Genomic DNA, 25,378 nt, shown 5'->3' on the forward strand with positions numbered 1-25,378 from the left:
ATATTTTTAATGTTATTATTTTTTTTATTAGAGATTTTTCTGCGAGCCAGATGCAGCCATCAAAAGAGCCACATCTGGCTTGTGAGGCATAGGTTCCTGACCCTTGGTATAGAGCATCGGACTGGGATGCAAAAGACCCAGGTTCAAAACCCCAAGGTCGCTGGCTTGAGTGTGGGCTCAGCAGCTTGAGCGCGGAGCCGCCGGCTTGACTGTGCGATCATAGACATGACCCCATGGTTGCTGGCATTTGAAGCCCAAGGTCACTCTCTTGAGCAAGGGTTCACTGACTCGGCTGGAGCCCCTGCCGCCCCCAGTCAAGGCACATATGAGGAAACAATCAATGAACAACTAAGGAGCTGCAAGTATGAGTTAATGCTTCTCATCTCTCTCCCTTCCTGTCTTTCTGTCCCTGTCTCTCTCTCGCTTAAAAAAAAAAAAAGTCAGCCTGACCAGGCGGTGGCGCAGTGGATAGAGTGTCGGTCTGGGATGCGGAGGACCCAGGTTCAAGACCCCGAGGTCACCAGTTTGAGCACGGGCTCATCTGGCTTGAGCAAAAAGCTCACCAGCTTGGACCCAAGGTCGCTGGCTCGAGCAAGGGGTTACTTGGTCTGCTGAAGGCCTGTGGTCAAGGCACATATGAGAAAGTAATCAATAAACAACTACGGTGTCGCAACGAAAAACTGATGATTGATGCTTCTCATCTCTCTCCGTTCCTGTCTGTCTGTCCCTATCTATCCCTCTCTCTGACTCTCTCTCTGTCCCTGGAAAAAAAAAAAAAGTAAGAAAATTAGGAATAGAAGAGAACTTCCTCAATTTGATAGAGGATACACAAAATACACATACAGAAACCATCACATTAATGGTGAAAGATCAGAAACAACAAGAGGATGTCTGCTATCACCATTCTTCTAAAACATAATACTGAAAAATCCAGAAAGTTCTGCCTAGCATAATGAGGCAAGAAAAGAAATTAGATGAGAAGGACAAAATAAAACTGATCCTATTTGCAGATGACAAAATTAAGAACAAAATCCCAATGAATCTGGAAGGTGAAGAGAAAAAAAAATTTCCTAGAGCAATTTCACTGGATACAGGTCAACTGAAAAAAAAAGAAAACTGGCCCTGTTGGATGACTCGGCTGTTTGAGCTTTGCTCTGAAGCACAGAGGTTGCCATGCAGTTCCCCGTCAGGGCACACACAGGAACAGACTGATGTTCCTGTCTCTCTTTCTGTCTTCCCCTTCCTCTCTAAAATCAACAAATAAAAAAATTTTAAGGAAACTGAATTCCTATATACCTGCAATGAACAACTGTAATCTCAAAATTTGTTTATATTTTTAATTAACTTTTAATGGGGTAACATTATTTAATAAGATTATATAGTCTTCAAGTGTACGATTCTACGATACATCATCTGACTATTGCATTGTGTCCCCACCACCCAAAGTCAAATCTATTTTAGCCACCTTATACTTGACCCCTTCACACTTTACAACTCCCTACCCCCTTCCCTCTGGTAACCAACATGCTGTTTTCTGTGTCTATGAGGTTTTTTCTTTTCTCATTTGTTTAATTGTTGCTTTCAGTTTTCTATCCCACATGAGTAAAATCATATGGTTCTTGACTTTTTCTGTCTGAAATTTTAAAAGCAAGAAAATTTAAAATAGCACCCTAAAGCCTGACTGGGCGGTGGCGCAGTGGATAAAATGTAGGACTGGGATGCGGAGGACCCAGGTTCGAGACCCCGAGGTCGCCAGCGTTGCCAGCTTGAGTGTGGGCTCATCTGGTTTGAGCAAAGCTCGCCAGCTTGGATCCAAGGTTGCTGGCTTAAGCAAGGGGTTACTCAGTCTGCTGAAGGCCCACGATCAAGGCACATGTGAGAAAGCAATCAATGAACACCTAAGTTGTTGCAACTAAAAACTGATGATTGATGCTTCTTATCTCTCTCTGTTCCCGTCTGTCTATCCCTCTCTCTGACTCTCTCTCTGTCTCTGTAAAAAAATAAAAATAAAATAGCACCCAAAAAACCTGAAGCACTGAGGTAAAAATCTAACAAAATACATGTATGATTAATATGTGAATACCTACAAAACATTGGGCCCACTCAGAATTTGTATTGAATTTTTTTGTGCTGAATAGGAGTCAAACACTTATTCTTTGCATGTGCTCAGTTGATAATTATTCAGTTTTATTGGGGAAAAAATTTCAGGAGCAAGTGTTCTGTATATCTTTTTTTCATGTTTTCTATTCTCAGATTGGATAATTTCTATTAGCCTATCATTAAATTCTATTGCTACCTCTAATCTGATAAGTACAATGATTATTTAGAAATTATATTTTTCAGTTTTGAAATTTTAAAATTCTAGTAATTTTTAGCTATAGAAAGAGAGACAGAGAGGAAAGGAGATTAGAAACATCAACTCACAGTTGAGGCTCCTTGGTTGTTCACTGATTGCTTCTCATATGTGCCTTGACCCAGGGGCTCCAGCTAAGATAGTGACCCCTTCCTCAAGCCAGTAACCTTTGGGCTCAAGCCAGTGACCATGAGGTCATGTCTATGATCCCACACTTAAGCCAGCAACCCCACACCCAAGCTGTTAAGCCCGCGCTCAAGATGGTATCCTGGGGTTTTCAAACTTGGGTCCTCAGCATTACAGGATGATCCTCTATCCACTGCACCACCACATCAGGCTTGGTTTTTGTTCTTTAAGAGTTCAATTATGATATGCCTAGTTGTACCTTTCCTTATATTTATTCCGATTGTTACTCACAGAGTTCTATATCTTAATGTCTTTCATCACTTTTAGAAAATAATTCAGCCTCTTACCCATTCTATCTCTTCTCTTTCTGGAACTCTAATTACACATATGCTTGCACTTTTCATTGTGATCGATCCATCTTTTACTTTTTATACATACTGTGTTTGTGGGTGTGCACATACATGTGTATGTGTGTGCATTCAGCTCTTACATATGTAGCTATCCTTGAAATCATCAGAACAAATAATGGTAGTCACCACAAGACAGAGGATATATTAAAAGAGGAGAAAGGAAGTTGAGCATCTTTTCATATATCTGCTTGCCATGTATATACCTTCTTAGGAGAAGTGTTCAGGTCCTCTGCCCATTTTTTATTTTGGTTGTTTGGGGTTTCTCTATTGTTGAGTTGTATGATTTCTTTATATATTTTGGATATTAACCCCTTGTCACAGCTGTTGTTTGCAAATATCATCTCCCGTTCAGCTAGCTACCTTTCTGTTTTACTGACAGTTTCTACTGTTGTGCAGATGAAGCTTTTTGGTTTGATACAGTCCCATTCATTCATTTTTGTCTGACCAGAAGGTGGCGCAGTGGATAGAGCGTCGGACTAGGATACGGAGGACCCAGGTTCAAGACCTTGAGGTCACCAGCTTAAGCACGGGCTAATCTGGTTTGAGAAAAGTTCACCAGCTTGGACCCAAGGTCGCTGGCTCGAGCAAGGGGTTACCTGGTCTGCTGTAGCCCTGCGGTCAAGGCACATATGAGAAAGCAATCAATGAACAACTAAAGTGCCAAAATGAAAAACTGATGATTGATGCTTCTCATCTCTCTGCGTTCCTGCCTGTCTGTCCCTATCTATCCCTCTCTCTGACTCTCACTGTCTCTGTAAAAAAAATAAAAATAAAAAAATAAGATTAAAAAAAAAAAAAACCTTTCACAGCTGCTCCCTCCAAAAATTAAGTGAAATATAGTCTAGAAGATATGACACATTCTTTTTCAACCTACCTGTGCTTTGATTCATCGTAAGTCTTGGAGGAGAATTTGTTTCTTCAGACTCTTCTGATGAATGGGCCAGAAAGTCATGCAGCTTCTGTACCAATGTGTTCAACTTGCTTTCACTATCAAAACAAAAGGTAATGATATTCCTTAATGAGCTTGTCATTCATTTCACTAAATGTAAAAGTTCTAATAAACAGAACCAATATCTATACCATAAGTGGTCTGAAAGAATGTATATTCAAAATAAAATTTAAAGGAAATGAATTTTCTTTAATTCTGAGGATATAAAAATGAGTAACATAAGCTACTTGTACAGTAACCTAGGATCAAAATGTTTTTATGTAAAATGCTGATATGAGATTTTGCTTTACATCATTTAAAATAATAATTCAGTAACTTATAAAATGTATTTACTGAGCACTTACTCTCTGGAAGGTTTCAGTAGTCTTTGTTTTTCTTTTTGTTTATTACTCTATCTGCTGCTTGGCATAGAATAATTGAATAAATGACTTATACAAGGATAAATAAAGCATAGAAGAAGCCTTAAAAGAGCTCACAGATTCCCAGAGAAATATTTATGTAACTAAATTATTATAGCATATTCTGTTAAGTTATATAATAGATATATCTGTAACTCAACAGGATTATAAAAAAATTAAAACTTCAAATGCAGAAAATAAACATATACCTTATTTCTAATACAATATTTCCTAAACTTAAAAGATGGAAAATAGATAACATTGACTTCATCCACATACAAACATTTTATTTATCAAAAGATACCATCAATTAAGTTAAAAGACAACCGACATATCTGGAGAAAACTATTTCTTTTATTTTTTATATTTTTAGCAAGAGAGAAAGAGAGGAACAGACAGGAAAAAGAGAGACGAGAAGCATGAATTCTTTGTTGTAGCACCTTAGTTATTCATTGATTGCTTTTTCATATGTGCCTTGACCAGGAAGAGCTCCAGCCAAGCCAGTGAGTGACCCCTTGCTCAAGCCAGAGACCTGGGGTTTCAAAACCCAGCACCCTTGGGCTCAAGCCAGTAATGATGGGGTCATGTCTACAACCACATGATCAAGCCAGCGACCCCGTGCTCAAGCTGGTTGCCCTGCACTCAAGCCAAATGAGCCAACACTCCAGTTGAAGACCTCAGGGTTTCACACCTGAGTCTTCTAAATCCCAACCCGACACTATATCCACTACACCACCACCCAGGTCAGGCTGGAGAAAATTATTTTCAAATCATATAAATGTAAATATATTAATAGCCTTTTTTATAATATATATCCTTTTCAAGTTTTAATAATAAAGAATTCTTATAATAATAAAAGAACCAACCAATTTAAAACTTGGAAAGACTTAGCTATATATTTCCCCAAAGATATACAAATGGACAGAAAGCACATAAGTGCACAAGAGTATTATTCAATAGGAAAACGCGTATGAAAACCAAGAAATACTATTTTACACTCATTAGAATGGATACGATAACTTTAAAACTGAAAAATAAAGGTTTTCAAGGATGTAGAGACATCATATTGTTGCTAAAAATGCAAAATGGGCCTGACCAAGCACTGGCGCAGTAGATAGTGTCAGGACTGCAATGCAGAGGACCGGGTTGAATAGAACCCTGAGGTCACCAGCCTGAGCGCAGGGTAGGCAGGTGGAGTGTGGGATCATAGACATGACCTCATGGTCGTTGGCTTGAGCCCAAAGATCACTGTCTTTGAGCAAGAGGTCACTGGCTCTACTGGAGGCCCCTGGTCAAAGCACATATGAGAAAGCAATCAATGAACAACTAAGGCATTGCAACTATGAGTTTATGCTTCAAATCTCTCTCCCTTCCTATCTGCCTGATCCTGTCTGTCTCTCCCTCAGTTTCACAAGAAAAGAAAAAAAAAAAGTAGTTATCCTGATAGGTAATTCTAAAAACCCAGAATATTTAAAAGAACTAAGGATGAGCTAAGGATGTCCATAAAAGTACTTTCAGTTTCTACAGCATACTTTTTCAAAGTTTTTATTTTTGTTCACTACTGTCATCATTACTATTTTATATATACTCATTGATTTTTTTAAATATAGCACTTTACTTAAAAATGAAATTACCCAAGTTTTCTAGTTTTAATGCTCATGCTTAAGACCTGTGCTTACAACACTATCTTTATTTGAATGCAGAAGCATAACAATAAGAAAAACAAATCAAGGGGAATACGGAGGAGGGAGGATGCATTCAGGGCAACACTAGAATTTATATAAACACAATAAATTAAAATCAATAAAAAAAAAGAAAAAGAAATCATTTTAAATCAATTCCTAAGACTGAAATTAGACCCTGATCCTCACCAAGACCAAGATCTCCAAGGCATCACACAAACATTTCAAACAACGAAAAGCACCAAAAATAAAGCCACAAAGAGCTATGGCATTTCACATAGGTCCATATATTAAAACAAACAAGCAGCCTGACCAGGCGGTAGCACAGTGGATAGAGCATCAGACTGGGATGCAGAGGACCCAGGTTCGAGATTCCGAGGTCGCCAGCTTGAGCAGGGGCTCATCTGGTTTGAGCAAAAGCCCACCAGCTTGAACTCAAAGTCGCTGGCTCGGGCAAGGAGTTACTCGGTCTGCTGAAGGCCCGCGGTCAAGGCACATATGAGAAAGCAATCAATAAACAACTAAGGTGTTACAACGCGCAATGAAAAACTAATGATTGATATTTCTCATCTCTCTCCATTCCTGTCTACCCCTCTCTCTGACTCATTCTCTGTCTCTGTAATAAATAAACAAACAAACAAACAAGCAAGCAAACAAAAAAAAAAAGAAAACCTAACCAGTGAGCTAGGACAGGTAAGGAGGTGAGAAGTCCCCACTCCTATGCTAATAAGAATGAAAGATGAACAAACTGAAAATAATTAACTTATATTGGGATCCATTAAAGAACTCAGGTGAGAAAAGTGCAGTAAATATTTGAAAAGCTTAGATCTACTGTTCCATTGGAGACAAGTCTAAATTCAAAATACATTTTATTCACTCTAACACAAAGAGTAAGTACAAATATTACTGACTTTATTTTCTAACAAAAGTATACTAAATTCTTTCAAAAAAGAAATCTTTAAAAGGTTTATCATGATCAAGTATATTTTAGCTTAAAGGGAATGTATTTAGTAGATTTAAGTAATTTAAAAGACAAACTACAGATGAAGCATAAATGCAATTTTATTTTGCCCATTATACCAAAACCTGTTTTCCACTAGAACTCGATTCAGAGTGAATATTTATCACTATACAATGTAATGCAAAGAGTGCTTAAATCCAGTTTAAAGAAGAGCCTCGTTTATCTTTCCATAAAAAAAATGGAGAAAAACAAAATCTATTAGGTTTGCTGAAAGAAGACAGAGTCATATATTCCTATATCTATAGCTAAAGATTCAATGTTTTAACTAAGCCTATCTACAAACCATTAGGGCTATCATTTAATTTGTAGACCACTACTTGAGATCCTGAGAGAAGTCTTAAAAGCAAATCTTTCCAGATAGAATTAAAGGTTATTTCTCAAATCAATAAAAACCAATTCAGCCTGACCAGGCGGTCGCGCAGTGGATAAAGCGTCGGACTGGGATCCAGGGTTGAGACTCCAAGGTCACCAGCTTGAGTGTGGACTCATCTGGTTTGAGCAAAGCTCACCAGCTTGGACCCAAGGTCACTGGCTCCAGCAAGGGGTTACTCAGTCTGCTGAAGGCCTGCGGTCAAGGCACATATGAGAAAGCAATCAATGAACTAAGGTGTCACAACGAAAAACTGATGATTGATGCTTCTCATATCTCTCCGTTCTTGTCTGTCTGTCCCTGTCTATCCCTCTCTCTGACTCTCTCTCTGTCCCCGTAAAAAAAAAAAAAAAAAAAAAAGATTCAGATAAAATCTGCACTGTAAATACTGGCTAAATGGAGTTTTCCAAATGCTGAGGTCTTAAATAGTATTACCCTTTTTACACAGGCAATAAAACCATCATGCCAGAAATAAAAGATATATAAACAAATTAAATAGATCAGCTTTGAAAATACAGTGTGGAGCTTATTTGGAGAATGTAGTGACCTCAGTGTGCCAGGTGACAGATACCTGCAGGAAAAGGTATGAAAAATAAGGATCAACTTATATGGTAAAGTAACTTTTACACTTTTGATATGTACATCAGAGCTTTTCATTGCTCTTTTCATGAAATTCATACCTAATAAATTCTGTCTCCAGCTATTAAATGCATCCACTCTGAAAAACAGAAGAGGAAATTTTGTTAAGGGCTTACACTATGCTAGACATAGCATAAAGATTATAATTTAGGGGTCATTGTCTTCATCGCATGAATGAAAAGACAACTTGGATGGTAACTTTCCAAAGGTTACAAAAGCAAGAAATCTGGATTTAAACTCAAATCACAATACATCATGTAATTCCAAGTGGAAGCAAGCTGAGAGGAGAGCTCAAACTGCAGAACTTTATTACCAAGGACTAGAGATGAGCCCATTGTCTCCTATTTCCTTCCCCCAAGGGTAGAAAACATCAAATTGCAAAGGGCCCTCTCAGTAAAAGTTAAATGACAATCCCTAGATATTTTGTGACATTCTTTAAAAAATTCCTCTAATACTGGAAAAACAATAATACAGTTTGCTTTCACTTGTATCTGAAGGAAAACATTAACTTGTCTTTTAAAATGAGAATAATTACAGCTTATTTACTTCTTTTTTCACTATAATATTACTTCTTTTTTCACTATAATATTCCAGGTGTGAAACTTTTCCCTTATTGTTTCTTAACATCCTCCCCTCTTCAATAAGAAGTCCACTACAGCCTGACCAGGCGGTGGCGCAGTGCATAGAACGTCGGACTAGGATGCGGAGGACCCAGGTTCAAGACCTCGAGGTCGCCAGCTTGAGCGCGGGTTCATCTGGTTTGAGCAAAGCTCACCAGCTTGGACCCAAGGTCGCTGGCTTGATGGCTTGAGCAAGAGGTTACTCGGTCTGCTTGTAGCCCCCTGGTAAAGGCACATATGAGAAAGCAATCAATGAACAACTAAGGTGTCGCAATGCGCAACGAAAAACTAATGATTGATGCTTCTCATCTTTCTCCGTTCCTGTCTGTCTGTCCCTATCTATCCCTCTCTCTGACTCTGTGTCTCTGTAGTAAAAAAAAAAAAAAATCCACTACAGACAGTGGGATATAAAGAAAAGAGTGAACTACCAAACAGTGTCACCTAGAATTCCACAATCCAGAGACAACCATGGGAAAATGTTAACTCGTTTATTTTTTTTACTTATTTATTTTCATTTAGACAATTAAATTTAACAAGGTGACATTAGTCAACTGGAGTACATAGATTTAGAGAAAACATCTCCAGTTTTAACAAAATTGAACTGTTTGTTACTTCACTGCTTTGTAAAATTTTCCTCCATTAATTAAAATATACTGTGAATATTTGTCTGCATCGTAAAATACTCCTCTAAAACATTTTACAGCAGCACTGTATTCACCAGGTAAAGATGCAATAAGTTGTTTCTTTTTTCAAGCTCACAGAACTTAAAAACCAGTTTGCTTTTCTTGCAAACAATGCAGCTGTCTACTAATAGCATATGCTTAGCATGGCTGTTACATTTTATAACCAATTTTTACTCATTCAGATCTTAAGTACTACCAAAAAGGGCTACTGTGTGCACTATCACAAAAGATTAACTGAGAAAAAATAAGTTGAGACTTATTTTATTTTCACTTAAAAAACTAACAAGGCCTAGTAAAAAAAAAAAAAAAGAAACAAAACAATTAACTATGCTTGTTTGTGCTGTTATATTTGTCTCCACAATCATATTGGCCAGGATGAAAAGCTGTAGAACAAGAACTGCCAGTAGAAGTGTAAATTAGTAAAATCATATGGAGAGCAATGTGGCAATTATAAAATATTAAAATGTTGAGTGAGAGAGGTGGAAGGATAGAGCAAAGAAGGACAAAATAATTCATGGACACAGCCTCACCAGGCAGTGGTAGAGTGGATAGAGCGTCGGACTGGAATGCAGAGGACCCAGGTTCAAAACCTCGAGATTAGCCCTGGCCAGTTGGCTCAGCAGTAGAGCGTCGGCCTGGTGTGCGGGGGACCTGGGTTCGATTCCCGGCCAGGGCACATAGGAGAAGCGCCCATTTGCTTCTCCACCCCCCCTTCCTCTCTGTCTCTCTCTTCCCCTCCCGCAGCTGAGGCTCCATTGGAGCAGGGATGGCCCGGGCGCTGGGGATGGCTCTTTGGCCTCTGCCCCAGGCGCTAGAGTGGCTCTGGTTGGGCAGCAGGGCAACGCAGGGGAAGAGCATCGCCCCCTGGTGGGCAGAGCATCGCCCCTGGTGGGTGTGCCGGGTGGATCCCGGTCGGGCGCATGCGGGAGTCTGTCTGACTGTCTGTCCCCGTTTCCAGCTTTGGGGAAAAAAAAAAAAAAAAAAACCTCGAGATCATCAGCTTGGGCGTGGGATCATCAGCATGATCCCATGGTTGCTGGCTTGAGCCCAAAGGTCGCTAGCTTGAAGCCCAAGGTCACTAGTTTAAGCCTAAGGTTGCTGGTTTGAGCAAGAGGTCACTGGCTTTGTTAAGAGTCACCCTGGTCAAGGCACATAAGAGAAAGAAATCAAAGAACAAAGGTGCTGCAACAAAAAATTGATGCTTCTCAGCCCTGGCCGGTTGGCTCAGCGGTAGAGCGTCGGCCTAGCGTGCGGAGGACCCGGGTTCGATTCCCGGCCAGGGCACACAGGAGAAGCGCCCATTTGCTTCTCCACCCCTCCGCCGCGCTTTCCTCTCTGTCTCTCTCTTCCCCTCCCGCAGCCAAGGATCCATTGGAGCAAAAATGGCCCGGGCGCTGGGGATGGCTCTGTGGCCTCTGCCTCAGGCGCTAGAGTGGCTCTGGTCGCAACATGGCGACGCCCAGGATGGTCGCAACATGGCGACGCCCAGGATGGGCAGAGCATCGCCCCATGGTGGGCGTGCCGGGTGGATCCCGGTCGGGCGCATGCGGGAGTCTGTCTGACTGTCTCTCCCTGTTTCCAGCTTCAGAAATATGCAAAAAATAAATAAATAAATAAATAAATAATAATAAAAAATTTGATGCTTCTCATGTCTCTCCTCCCCCTCTCACTGTCCGTCCTCCATTCCTGTCTGTCTGCCCTTCTGCCCCTCTCTGTCTCTCTCTGTTTGTGACCAAAAAAAAAAAAATTCATGGACAAGGACAACACTTTGGTGACTGCCCGGGTAGGGGGGCCGTAGAGAGAATAAATGGTGACGGATGAAGATCTGACTTAAGTGGGTGAGAAGATGAAACAGTGTACAAAAATGTGTTCTAGAACTGAGCACCTGAAACCTGTATGATGTGGTTAACCAATGTCACACCAAAATATTCAATTAAATAAATAAAAATAAAGATGTCCTAAATAAACAAACTCTGGCATACAAACTAAGGAGACATTTTTAAGACTGTTCATGGCACCTGACTAGGCAGTGGTGTAGTGGTGTAGTGGTGTAGTGGTGCAGTGGATAGAGTGTAGAACTGGGATGCAGAGGATCCAGGTTCGAAACCCCCCAAGGTAGCTGGCTTGAGCACAGGATCATGTGGCTTGAGAGCCCACCCCCCCCCCCCAGGTCAAGGCACAGATTAGAAAGCAATCAATGAACAACTTTAGGTGAGACAACTATGATTTGATGCTTGTCATCTCTTTTCCTTCCTGTCTGTCTGTTCCTGTCTGACCCTCTCTCTCGCTTGCTTAAAAAAAAAAAGACTATATATAACAGGTGAGTAGTTCTTTTACTAGTCTTGTAACTCTTCTATAAATTTGAAATAATATCAAAACCAAAATCATCACAAACAAAGAACTGTCGTATTTAACTCTTAAAGTAGCTTTCTTTTCGCCTGACCAGGTGGTGGCACAGTGGATAAAGCATTGGACTGGGATGCGGAAAGATCCAGATTCGAGACCCTGAGGTCGCCAGCTTGAGCACGGGCTCATCTGCTTTGAGCAAAGCTCACCAGCTTGGACCCAAGGTCGCTGGCTTGAGCAATGGGTTACTCGGTCCGCTGAAGGCCCATGGTCAAGGCACATATGAGAAAGCAATCAATGAACAACGAAGGTGTCGCAACGAAAAACAGATGATTGATGCTTGTCATCTCATATCTCTCTCTCTCTCTCTCTCTCTCTCTCTCTCTCCCTGTAAAAAAAAAAAAAAAAAAAAGTATCTTCCTTTTCTTAGGACACAAAACTACTAAGTCCAGTTTCAATTAATCAGACTACATGTCAAATCCAAGAAAGCCGATAACAGTTTAAAATTTATCATGGATCATTTGCTTGACAAAAAAAGAACACAAAAACTTTGTACATCTGCACACTTCCCACCTGCTTTTTTTCCCCCACCTGTTTTAAATAACCAAGAATCATCATCAGTGTTGATATAAGAATTTTGACAAACATAAAATGAAAAAGTCTACAGAGTGATGTGATTTCAGAGCCATCTCTGATATTCAGTTTGTTTTTATAAACCGCCACCCCCTTTCTTATTTTCCTACTCTACAGGTTAGTTATCTTCTTGAAATTGATATTCATCATGTTTTTTTTTATCATTTCAGTATATCATTGTTCTTTTTTAGAAAAGTTGGACATATCACTCTAAAGACTTTAAAAGTACTTATTGTTTTTATAATGAAAAGGCAAAAATTAAACATCTTAGCATAGCAAAAAAAAAAACCTTTTCAAATCTGACTCCTACTACCCTCCCTTTTTTCAACTCTACCTCCCATATCCTCTCCAATCACACTTAATGCCTTGGTGTTCTCAAGAAACAAAAGGTCTCTAGACTTGCCCTTTTTACCACCTGGGACATTCCCCTCCTAATCAACTCCACCACCTTGCCTTAAGACCCAACTCAAAATTACGATCTTTCTCTTTTGGAGAATACATGCCGCCAACTCTCCAAGGCAATTTTTTGGTGTTATTCCACATTTCTTGGTTCATAATTCTGTAACTGGATGTAACCCCACCACAGTGTATTTCAGTCATTTACTCCTTCCCTTAGCTAAGTATTAATTATAAGTGAATCCCTATTATTAAGATTAGTGGTTCTCAAATGGGAGAACTGTGCCGCTCCCCCAAACCCCACCACACACACACAGTAACTACTTGACAATGTATTTTTGTTCATCACAACTGGGGGGAGGGTGCTACTGGCACCTCCCTAATGGGTAGAAGCCACACCGATAAATATAAAACAGACAGCCTCCCACAATAAAATCTTATCTGGAAGAAAATGCCTGTATAATGCAAAGATAAGAAACTTTGATCTAAAACAATGTTTGGCTCACATTAGGCCTTTAAAGTATTTATCTAAACAGAACAAAATATTATCAAGGAATTTAGGAACACAGAAAGGGATAGATAATATGGACCAGTACAGACTCAAAAATAGCTAAAACAGTACAAACAACAATGGGAGCGTTCATGCCCTAGCAGATACCAATGTCATTAAAAAGCTACTGTTATTACAAAACTGTGGAACTGGTAGAGGAAGTAAAACTAACACACCAGGAATGACATCATATACAACATTGTGTAGCCCCAGTGAAGCAATGGTTATGTTGGTACAAATGGTTTGAATAAACTCTTTGAAAACTCTAGAATCTAATCAAAACTTACAGCCACCAGGGGAACACTTAGGAAAAAAAAAGTTGAAGTCAGCAGAAGAGCGCTCTGCTGTTGTAGCTAGTGCGTCTACTACCCCTTCCCAGCTTAGGTGGTAGCTCAGAACAGTGGCCTGCATTCCTGCTGCAACTTGCAGAGGCAGTAATGTGGACCTTATTCTTTTTCTTCTTTTAAGATTTTATTTATTGCCTGACTTGCAGAGATGCAGTAGATAAAGCATTGACCTGGAATATTGAGGTCACTGGTTCGAAACCCTGGGCTTGCCTGGTGAAGGCACATACAAAAAGCAATTTCAAACTGATGCCTCCTGCCCCCCCCCCCCGCCTTTCTCTTTAAAATAAGATTTTCAAGAACTTTATTTATTGATTTTACAGAGGGGGGAGGGAGAGAAGAGAGAAAGGGGAGGGAAAGGAGGGAGTGAGGAGGGGAGGGAGAAGGGAGTCAGGGAAGGGAGAGGGGAGCAATAAATTATCAACTCATAAGTTGCTTCACTTGATTTGCTCATTGACTGCTTCTATTACTTGCCTTGACGTGGCAAGGCCAGCATTCCAGGTCAACGCTTTATCCACTGCGCCACTACAGGCTGGCACATGGACCTTACCCTTAAAGAATTGTGGTTGTGTGTTTTGACCTGTTCGGTGGTTATCTGATGAATTGTGTTGCTTGCCTTTCTTTCACCCACTTCAGAACTTTGACAGGAAGATCAAGCTCCTCAGATGAGTGGAGTTTGTCCAAAATACTTCAAGGCAAATATATATACTACCCACAACCACCACAGGTCAAGGGATAAGAATGGGTGAGGCATCAGAAAGACCTAAAAGCATTGTAAGAGGCTGAAAAAAGAAATACATGCGGAAATAATGATTCTATAAAGTTCCTGCATAGCCTAGGGAACTTGGAGGCCACCTCTGTGCCCAGAGGTGAACACATGATCAGAAAAGACATGAAAAAGCCATAAGCCTTTACTTCTGGCTGACCTCCTGCCTCCACACCATCAGGAAGTGAGGGCTAGAGAAGAGTTATTAATGAACTGGCTAAGAACTGATAAAGAGCCCAAAACTGAGCCAATATCCAAAAATTGAGAGTTATTTTGTTAAATTTGCTTCTAGACATTTAATGGAAGTTCTGTCAAACCACTAACTGACATAACTGACCAATAAATTACCAGAACAAACAATTCAGTGTCTGTACATCACAAAGAATACAGTCTTTATAAAAATAGGTTAGAAAGTTCATTAAGTAAAGACTACAACCTAAAACAAGTATCAACAACAAACCTTAGAGAGGATTAAATTTTTCCAGCAATACTACATTAAATAGTCATGTCTCACTCAACAATGGGGGAACATTCTGAAAAATCCAGTTAGGCGATTTTGTCATTGTGTGAAAACTCATAGAGTGCACTTACACAAACCTAGATGGTAACCACATACACACCTAGACTACACGGAATAGCCTATTGCTCTCAAGCTACAAATCTGTACCACAGCTTCCTGTACTGAATACTATAGGCCAGTGGTAGTCAGCCTGGTCCCTACCACCCACTAGTGGGAGTTCCAGCTCTCATGGTGGGTGGTAGCAGAGCAACCAAAATATAAATAAAAAGATAGATTTAACTATATTAAGTTGTTTTATAAAGATTTATTCTGCCAAACTTAGCGAAAATCCGATAAAAAGTACTTGGTAAGTAATTATTATTATATGCTTTAACTTGCTATAACTCTGCTTTCTAAATTTTATAAAGTAGCCTGACCAGGCAGTGGCGCAGTGGATAGAGCATCGGACTGGGATGCAGAGGACCCAGGTTCTAGACTCCGAGGTCTCTAGCTTGAGCGTGGGCTCATCTGGTTGAAGCAAAAAGCCCACCAGCTTGAACCCAAGCTCGCTGGCTCCAGCAAGGGGTTACTGGGTCTGCTGAAGGACCACGGTCGAGGCACATGTGAAAGAGCAATCAATGAACAACTAAGGTGTCGCAATGTGCAGTGAAAAACTAATGGTTGATGCTTCTCATCTCTCTCCGTTCCTGTCTGTCTGTCCCTGTCTATCCCTCTCTCTGATTCACTCTGTCTCTGTAAAAAAATAAAAATTAAAAAAAATTTAAATTTTATAAAGTAAAGTTACTTCTCTACTTTATAAATCACCATTACTGTGGAACCAGTGGGTGGCTAGAAAATTTTACTAAAACAGAGATACAAAAGTGGGCAGTAGGTATAAAAAGGTTCACTACCCCTGCTATAGGTAATAGTAACACAACTGTGATTTTCGGTATATCTATTGGCAATAGTAACACAATGGTAATGATTGGTTTATCTACAGGCAATGGCAATACAACGATAATGATCAGTGTATCTACAGGCAATGGTAACACAATGGTAATGATCGGTGTATCTAAACACATCTCAACATAGGAAATATAGAGTAAAACACTGTATAAAAGATTTTAAAAAATGGTAACCTGTATAGGGTACTTATCATTAATGGAGCTTGCAGGACTGGAAGCAGCATTTGGGTGAGTCAGTGAGAAAGTGGTGACTGACTGTGAAGGCCCAGAGCATGACTGTACACTACTATAAACTTTATAAACACTGTAAACCTAGGCTAACTATATTTATATTTAAAAATTCTTGCTTGATGAGGCAGTGGCACAGTGGATAAAGCATCAGACTGGGACACAGGACCCAGGTTCTAATCCCCAAGGTCACTGTCTTGAGCATGGGATCATAGACATGACCCCATGATTGCTGGCTTGAGCCCAAGATCGATGCCTTGAGCCCAAAGGTCACTGGCTTGAGCAAGGGATCACTGGCTCGGCTAGAGCCCACTCCCACCAAGGCACATATGATAAAGCAAGCAATGAACAACTAAGGAGCTGCAACTAAGAATTGATGCTTCTCACCTGACCAGGCAGTGGCGCAGTGGATAGAAAATCTGACTGGGATGCAGACGACCCAGGTTCAAGACCCCGAGGTCGTCAGCTTGAGAGCGGGCTCATCTGGATTGAGCAAAGCTCACCAGCTTGGACCCAAGGTCACTGGCTTGAGCAAGGGCTTACTCGGTCTGCTGAAGGCTCATGGTCAAGGCACATATGAGAAAGCAATCAATGAACTAAGGTGTTGCAACAAAAAACTGATTGATGCGTCTCATCTCTCCCCGTTCATGTCTGTCTATCCCTATCTATCCCTCTCTATCCCTCTCTCTGACTCTCTATAAAAAAAAAAAAATTGATGCTTCTCATCTCTCTCCCTGCCTGCCTGTCCCTGTCTCTCTTGCTAAAAATAAATAAATAAATAAATATCTTTCTTTGACAAGTGAACTTTTACTGTATCTTTTTTTTTTTTTTTTTTTTTTTTTTTTACAGAGGCAGAGATAGACAGGGACAGACAGACAGGAACGGAGAGGGATGAGAAGCATCAATCATCAGTTTCTCGTGGTGTGTTGCGACTTCTTAGTTGTTCATTGACTGCTTTCTCACATGTGCCTCGACCGTGGGCCTTCAGCAGACCGAGTAACCCCCTGCTGGAGCCAGCGACCTTGGGTCCAAGCTGGTGAGCTCTTTGCTCAAGCCAGATGAGCCCACACTCAAGCTGGCGACCTCGGGGTCTCGAACCTGGGTCCTTCCGCATCCCAGTCCGACACTCTATCCACTGCGCCACCACCTGGTCAAGCTTTTGCTGTATCTTTATTACTTCATTAACTTCTAAAATTTAACTTTTTGAGTCTTTTGTGATAACACTTAGCTTAAAATGCAAACACATTGTACAGCTGTACACTTTCTTTAAAACCTTATTCCATAAGTTTTTTTTCTACTTTTCTTTTCACTTTTGAAACTTTTTGGTTAAAAACTAAGATACAAATACACACATTAGCTTAGGCCAGGGGTCAGAAACCTATGGCTCACAAGCCAGATGAGGATCTTTTGATGGCTGCATCTGGCTCGCAGACAAATCTTTAATAAAAAAAATAATGTTAAAAATATAAAACATCCTCATGTATTACAATCCATTCATTTTCTACTGCTCATGTTCATGGTTACGTGTGGTTGGAGCCAATCACAGCTGTCCTCCGGGACAACACCAAATTTTTATTGGATAATGCCTAATGTACACAGGTCGTTGTATGGCTCTCACAGAATTACATTTTAAAATATGTGGTGTTCATGGCTCTCTCAGCCAAAAAGATTCCTGACCCCTGGCCTAGGCCTACAAAAGATCAGGATCATTAATATCACTACCTTTCACCTCAACATCATTTTTCTCCCTTCTTTTCCAAGTGAGAGGAAGGGAGATAGACAGACAGACTCCCGCATGTGCCCCGACTAGGATTCATCAAGCAACCCCCATCTGGAGCCAACGCTCTGCCCATCTGGGGCCATGCTCGCAACTGAGCCTTTTTTTTTTTTTTTTTTTTTTGTATTTTTCTGAAGCTGGAAACGGGGACAGTCAGACAGACTCCCGCATGCGCCCGACCGGGATACACCCGGCACATCTACCAGGGGCAACGCTCTGCCCACCAGGGGCGATGCTCTGCCCACCAGGGGGCGATGCTCTGCCCCTCCGGGGCGTGGCTCTGCCATGACCAGAGCCACTCTAGTGCCTGGGGCAGAGGCCAAGGAGCCATCCCCAGCGCCCGGGCCATCTTTGCTCCAATGGAGCCTCGGCTGCGGGAGGGGAAGAGAGAGACAGAGAGGAAGGAGGGGGGGTGGAGAAGCAAATGGGCGCTTCTCCTATGTGCCCTGGCCGGGAATCGAACCCGGGTCCCCCGCACGCCAGGCCGATGCTCTACCGCTGAGCCAACCGGCCAGGGCCGCAACTGAGCTATTTTTAGTGCCTGAGAAAAAGGCTCCACGAAGCCATCCTCAGTATCCAAGGCCAATGTGCCTGAATCTATCACACCTCCACAACTTGTCCCACTGGAATGTCTTCGAAAACAATAACATGCAGAGCTATCATTCCCTGTATCTCCTGAGATAACAATGATTTCTTCTGGAATAACTCCAAATGGAACTTCCTGAGATGGGGTCACTCTTTTCAGAAATATGTCTGTGGTAGTTTTGGTTTGTTTCTTTTTTCATCATAGATTTACATTCCACTTATACTGTATTATAATAAAAACCTTTTTTATATAATAAAAACCTTTCAGTGTTGGGGCCCATGTTTTCAAACTTTTTAAGCAGTTTTCTGAGGTCCGCAAAAGCCTCTGCTAAAACATTCACTGTGAGTTGTCTTGGGGGCTCCTCTTACAGAACCACCATCATATATGCAGACCTTCGTTGGGTGAAATATCATTATGTTGCACATGAATATATTCAAAATGTCCACTTTCAACAAAAAGTTACAAGTATGCAAAGAAACAACAGAATATGGCCCATTCACTAGAATAAAAAAGAAATTAACAGAACTGTTCCCAAGGAAACCCAGACATTGGAATTAGGAGACAAGGACTTAAAAATCAACTGTCATAATTTTACATATAGAAATCCTACAGTGGTTTTAAACCACAATTGAAAACCACTGTACAGAATCCACAAAGAAATGCCTGACCCATGGTAGCGTAGTGAATAGAGCGTCAACTTCAGACACAGAGGTCCCAGGTTCAAAACCTTGAGGTCACCGGCTTGAGCATAGGCTCATCCAGCTTAAGCGCAGGTTAGCCAGCGTGAGCATAGGGTCACTATGTTGAGCTTAGGATCATCAACATGATCCCATGGTCACTGACTTGAGCCTAAAGGTCACTGGCTTGAACAAGGGGTCATTAGCTCAGCTTGAGCCGCCCCCCATCAAGGCACATATGAGAAGCAATCAGTGAACAACTGAAAAAAGTGATGCAACTATGAGCTGATGCTTCTCATCTCTCTCCTATCTCTCTGTTTTTCTCTCCCTCAAAACAATAAAAATAAGTAAAAACAGAAGACTGAACAAATTCCAGTCTATTATTTTAAATACAAAGATAGAAATTTCCTACTGGAAACAAGACACTAAAAATTTGAGTAATAAAGCAGCAATATTTGAATATGATCTGCATTTCACCTACTATGTTTAAATAGTGGTCTCTAGGTATTACTCAAAACAGAGTTAAACTACAATAAATATCACCATGTTCGGCCTGACCAGGCAGTGGCGCAGTGGATAGAGCATCGGACTGGGATGTAGAGGACCCAGGTTCGAGACCCCAAGGTCGCCAGCTTGAGTGCGGGCTCATCAGGTTTGAGCAAAAGCTCACCAGCTTGGACCCAAGGTCCCTGGCTCGAGCAAGGGGTTACTCGGTCTGCTGAAGACCCTCGGTCAAGACACATATGAGAAAGCAATCAATGAACAACTAAGGTGTCGCAATGCGCAATGAAAAAAAGTAATGATGCTTCTCATCTCTCTGTTCCTGTCTGTCTATCCCTCTCTCTGTCTCTGTAAAAAAGAAAAACAACAACAAAAAAAAAAACCAGGAACTCATTTTAGAAGATCACCATGTTCGGCCCTGGCCGGTTGGCTCAATGGTAGAGTGTCGGCCTGGCGTGCAGAAGTCCGGGGTTCGATTCCCAGCCAGGGCACACAGGAGAAGCGCCCATCTGCTTCTCCACCCCTCCCCCTCTCCTTCCTCTCTGTCTCTCTCTTCCCCTCCCGCAGCCAAGGCTCCATTGGAGCAAAGATGGCCCAGGAGCTGAGGATGGCTCTGTGGCCTCTGCCTCAGGCACTAGAGTGGCTCTGGTCTCAACAGAATGACGCCCCGGATGGGCAAAGCATCGCCCCTGGTGGGCGTGCCGGGTGGATCCCGGTCAGGGTCAGGCGCATGCGAGAGTCTGTCTGACTGCCTCCCCCTTTCCAGCTTCAGAAAAATACAAAAAAAAAAAAAAAAAAAAAAAAAAAGATCACCATGTTCATGTGGGCCAAATTACTGGGAACATCAAGAAATGTTTTATTTTATTAGACATACTGATTTTTGCTTTCTAAAATACAGTGCATTTCATCAATATACACTCCCCACACCAAAGGCAGAGTCTTCAAATGGAAACAGGAGGCAAAAAATGTGACAAGAGCAAGAAAGCAAAGCAAAAATTTAAATTCTTACTGTGAAGAGTTAAGAAAAGGGTCTTTAGGGAAAAACTAAGATTCATTTTCTCTGCAGGTTTTAGAGGCAGAAAATGGCAACTGTTTCCACAATTCATCCTTCAAGTCAGGCGGGGAACCCTACTTCCCATGCAAAAGAACCAGGTAAACATTTAGAATTAGATGTCAGAGACAAATCATGGAAAACAGCAGGAAGAGGTTGGCAGTATTTAGAAATACAATTGGAATGTGGAAGGAAGAAGGAAGATGTACCCAAAAGTCATTTTTACCTGCCTGAAATTACCATCTTTTACCCAAATTCACTCTACCCCAATACAAGTACTAAACTGAAACATTATCATATCATATATGTCTGTAGCACTCAGTACTTAGCATATGTTATTTTTTTTTTTTAGGAGATGGCAATTAAAGGTATACGCAAGTGATAGTCAACCTGGTCCCTACCACCTACTAGTGAGCATTCCAGCTTTCATGGTGGGCAGTAGCAGAGCAACCAAAGTATAAATAAAAAGATAGATTTAACTACAGTAAGTTGTTTTATAAAGATTTATTCTGCCAAACATAGTGAAAATCCGACATAAAATACTTGGTAAGTAATTATTATCATATGCTTTAACTTGCTGTAACTCTGCTTTATAAATTTTATAAAGTAAAGTTACTTCCCTACTTTATAAATCACCATTACTGTGGAAACGGTGGGCGGTTAGAAAATTTTACTACTAACAGAGATACAAAAGTGGGCGGTAGGTATAAAAAGGTTGACTACCCCTGGTCCCCTGGTATATGCCTATATTCTTCTAAATATATTCCTGTCTAAAGGACTTGACTGAAGGGCTGTTCCACCTTCTCACTATTTACAAAAACCGGTATAACTGAGTATACACGCACATATCCGTCACTGCCACACTCAAAATATTCAAAGGCTTCCCATGTTTATAAATAAGGATAAAGTACAAAGCCCTGTAAGATAATTTACACATGGCATTCCAATACTATCCTACCACAAGTCTTAGCTCAAAGAAAGTTCTCTTTCGCGTTTCTCTTACCCCACTAAGTTTTCCTTTACTTCTCTTAATATAAGCACCACATTCTGCTTCCAGTTCCTTGTTGAAAACTCAAGAATACTCTCAACTGGAGTGTAAGCTCCCGGAAAGTGGAAATTGGTCTGGGCTCATCCGTTTTTTCCCATTTGGAAAATAACAAATTGCCATGTACAAAGGATTAATAAACATTTATTAAAATGAAGATAATGCCTATTCAGGAATTCCTTAAAACAGTGATGCTTTGTTACACATTTTAAAAAAAAAACAGCCCTGGCCGGTTGGCTCAGTATCAGAGCGTCGGCCTGGTGTGCGGGAGTCCCGGGTTCGATTCCCGGCCAGGGCACACAGGAGAGGCGCCCATCTGCTTTTCCACCCCTCCCTCTCTCCTTCCTCTCTGTTTCTCTCTTCCCCTCCCTCAGCTGAGGCACCATTGGAGCAGGGTTGGCCTGGGCGCTGGGGATAGCTCTGTGGCCTCTGCCTCAGGTGCTGGAGTGGCTCTGGTTGCGACAGAGCAACGCCCCAAATGGGCAGAGCATCGCCCCCTGGTGGGCGTGCTGGGTGGATCCCGGTCCGGCGCATGCGGGAGTCTGTCTGACTGCCTCCCCGTTTCCAACCTCAATACAAGAAAAAAAAAAATCTTAAGTCATTTGGTCCCCTGAGCTATTTTCCCTTTTGTCTCTAAATTGATATATTCAGTACACTGTGTTATATATACTATATTCAGACTTTGACATACTTATCAAGTAACAATAGGTCTAATCCCTTTAATATGAAACACTCATCCTTAGTTCTCTATTTTCAGGAGATACTTAGAATACACAATGAAGATTCATAAATAGAATGTTTTTGTTTTGTTTTGCCTTTTTTTTTTTTTTTTTTTTTTTTTTTTGGAGAGGGAGGAGGAGAGAAAGAGAAAGAGATGAGAAGCATCAACTCATGGTTGTACCACATTTCTTAGTCGTTTACTGACTGCTTCTCATACAGGCCTTCACCGGGGTGGTCAAGCATAGCCAGTGACCCCTTGTACAAACCAAAAATGTTGAGCTCAATCTTACGACTTTGGGACCACATTTGGGATCAAGTTAGTGATCCCACAATCAAGCTGCCAACACTGCACTCAAATTGGCGAGCCTGTGCTCAAGCTGGATGAGTCCACACTCAACACAGCAATATCTGGGTTTCAAACCTGGGACCTCGGTGTCCCAGGTCAATGCTCTATCCCAGAGGTCCCCAAGCTACGGCCCACGGGCCACATGTGGCCCCCTGAGGCCATTTATCCAGCCTCCACCGCATTTCCGGAAGGGGCACCTCTTTCATTGGTGGTCAGTGAGAGGAGCACATTGATCGTCTCATTAGCCAAAAGCAGGCCCATAGTTCCCATTGAAATACTGGTCAGTTTGTTGATTTAAATTTACTTGTTCTTGGCCCTGGCCAGTTGGCTCAGCGGTGGAGCGTCGGCCTGGCGTGCGGGGGACCCGGGTTCGATTCCCAGCCAGGGCACATAGGAGAAGCACCCATTTGCTTCTCCACCCCCCCTCCTTCCTCTCTGTCTCTCTCTTCCCCTCCCGCAGCCAAGGCTCCATTGGAGCAAAGATGGCCCAGGCGCTGGGGATGGCTCCTTGGCCTCTGCCCCAGGCGCTAGAGTGGCTCTGGTCTCGGCAGAGCGACGCCCTGGAGGGGCAGAGCATCGCCCCTGGTGGGCAGAGCGTTGCCCCTGGTGGGCGTGCCGGGTGGATCCTGGCCAGGCGCATGTGGCAGTCTGTCTGACTGTCTCTCCCCGTTTCCAGCTTCAGAAAAATACAAAAAAAAAAAAAAAAATTTTACTTGTTCTTTAAATATTGTATTTGTTCCCGTTTTGGTTTTTTACTTTAAAATAAGATATGTGCAGTGTGCATAGGGATTTGTTCATAGTTTTTTTTTTTATAGTCCAGACCTCCAACAGTCTGAGGGACAGTGAACTGGCCATCTGTGTAAAAAGTTTGGGGACCCTTGGCCCTGGCCGGTTGGCTCAGTGGTAGAGCGTCGGCCTGGCGTGCGGGGGACCCGGGTTCAATTCCCGGCCAGGGCACATAGGAGAAGCGTCCATTTGCTTCTCCACCCCCCCCCTCCTTCCTCTCTGTCTCTCTCTTCCCCTCCCACAGCCAAGGCTCCATTGGAGCAAAGATGGCCCGGGCGCTGGGGATGGCTCCTTGGCCTCTGCCCCAGGAGCTAGAGTGGCTCTGGTCACGGCCAAGTGATGCCCCGGAGGGGCAGATCATCGCCCCCTGGTGGGCAGAGCGTCGCCCCTGGTGGGCGTGCCGGGTGGATCCCGGTCGGGCGCATGCGGGAGTCTGTCTGACTGTCTCTCCCCGTTTCCAGCTTCAGAAAAATACAAAAAAAAAAAAAAGTTTGGGGACCCCTGCTCTATCCACTGTGCCACCATCAGTCAGGTTAGAATGTTTTTGTTTTGTTTGTGACAGAGACAAAGAGAGACAGAAAGGGACAGACAGGAAGGGAGAGAAATGAGAAGCATCAATTCTTTATTGTGGCATCTTAGTTGTTCATTGACTGCTTTCTCAAGGCTGACCAGGGAGCTCCAGCCACGCCAGTGACCTTGGGCTCAAGCCAGCGACAATGGAGTCATGTCTTTTTTTTTTTTTTTTTTTTTTTTTTCATTTTTCTGAAGCTGGAAACAGGGAGAGACAGTCTGACAGACTCCCGCATGCGCCCGACCGGGATCCACCCGGCACGCCCACCAGGGGCTACGCTCTGCCCACCAGGGGGCGATGCTCTGCCCATCCTGGGCGTCGCCATGTTGCGACCAGAGCCACTCTAGCGCCTGAGGCAGAGGCTACAGAGCCATCCCCAGCACCCGGGCCATCTTTGCTCCAATGGAGCCTTGGCTGCGGGAGGGGAAGAGAGAGACAGAGAGGAAAGCACGGCGGAGGGGTGGAGAAGCAAATGGGCGCTTCTCCTGTGTGCCCTGGCCGGGAATCGAACCCGGGTCCTCCGCACGCTAGGCCGACGCTCTACCACTGAGCCAACCGGCCAGGGCATGGGGTCATGTCTAGAATCCCATACTCAAGCAGGTTACCCTGCGCTCAAGCCAGCAACCTCAGAATTTCGAACCTGGGTCCTCCATGTCCCAGTCCTACAGTCTATCCACTGTGCCACCGCCTGGTCAGACTAGAATGTTTGGTTTTAAATTTTGGCATATCTGAGGAAAGTAGAAGGGAGAAAGGAAAGAAAAATAAGATGTGGGAAAAGTTCTTCCCAACTCTACAGAAATTAACCAAGCCTAGCTTCAAATCTCTAAATTAAATGACAGAGAATGAGCAGATTAATAATCCTGTATTAAAAGCAAAAACAATTTAGCCTTCGCCTGACAGCTCAGTTGGATAGAGCTTCATCCTGAAGTGCAGAGGTTGCCAGTTCGATCCCCGGTCAGGGCACATATAAAAATAGGTCTATATTCCTGTGTGTGTTCCTCTCTCTCTCCCTTCCTCTCTTTTAAATCAATAAATAAAAAAAATTGTTTTAAGCAAAAACATTTTAAAATACAGTATAGTGAAAGCAAAGATACCATATACTTCCTGATAAAATGCACTGAGAAAGATACATCACATCATATTATTCCTAGAAAAATACAGAAATCACAAGAAAACATCATAAAAACCCAAATTAACTGGCCCACGTTCATAAAAAACTAGAAGGAAAAAAATAGTAAGGCAAACTGTTCCAGCTTAAAGATTAAAGAAACATGACAATGAAATGGAATGTGTGTTCCAGAACTGAATCCTGGACCAGAAAATTTTTTTTCCCTTTCACT

General features: G+C 42.2%; 1 protein-coding gene across 6 annotated transcripts in view; it reads right to left on the minus strand.

The window, feature by feature from the left end:
* The window catches only part of ATRX (ATRX chromatin remodeler), a 218,938-nt gene that overhangs the window by 178,271 nt on the left and 15,289 nt on the right, over positions 1-25,378 (minus strand). For 4 of the 6 annotated variants that reach the window (XM_066357918.1, XM_066357922.1, XM_066357919.1 and 1 more), the window contains one exon: positions 3,764-3,876. In XM_066357918.1, coding sequence (XP_066214015.1) covers positions 3,764-3,876 — 113 coding nt within the window. Of the gene's footprint in view, positions 1-3,763; positions 3,877-7,989; positions 8,028-25,378 lie in introns of all 6 variants that reach the window. The other 2 variants (XM_066357920.1, XM_066357921.1) reach the window with 1 other exon arrangement.

Source organism: Saccopteryx leptura, chromosome X (assembly GCF_036850995.1).
Source record: "Saccopteryx leptura isolate mSacLep1 chromosome X, mSacLep1_pri_phased_curated, whole genome shotgun sequence".
Classification (NCBI taxonomy): domain Eukaryota; kingdom Metazoa; phylum Chordata; class Mammalia; order Chiroptera; family Emballonuridae; genus Saccopteryx; species Saccopteryx leptura.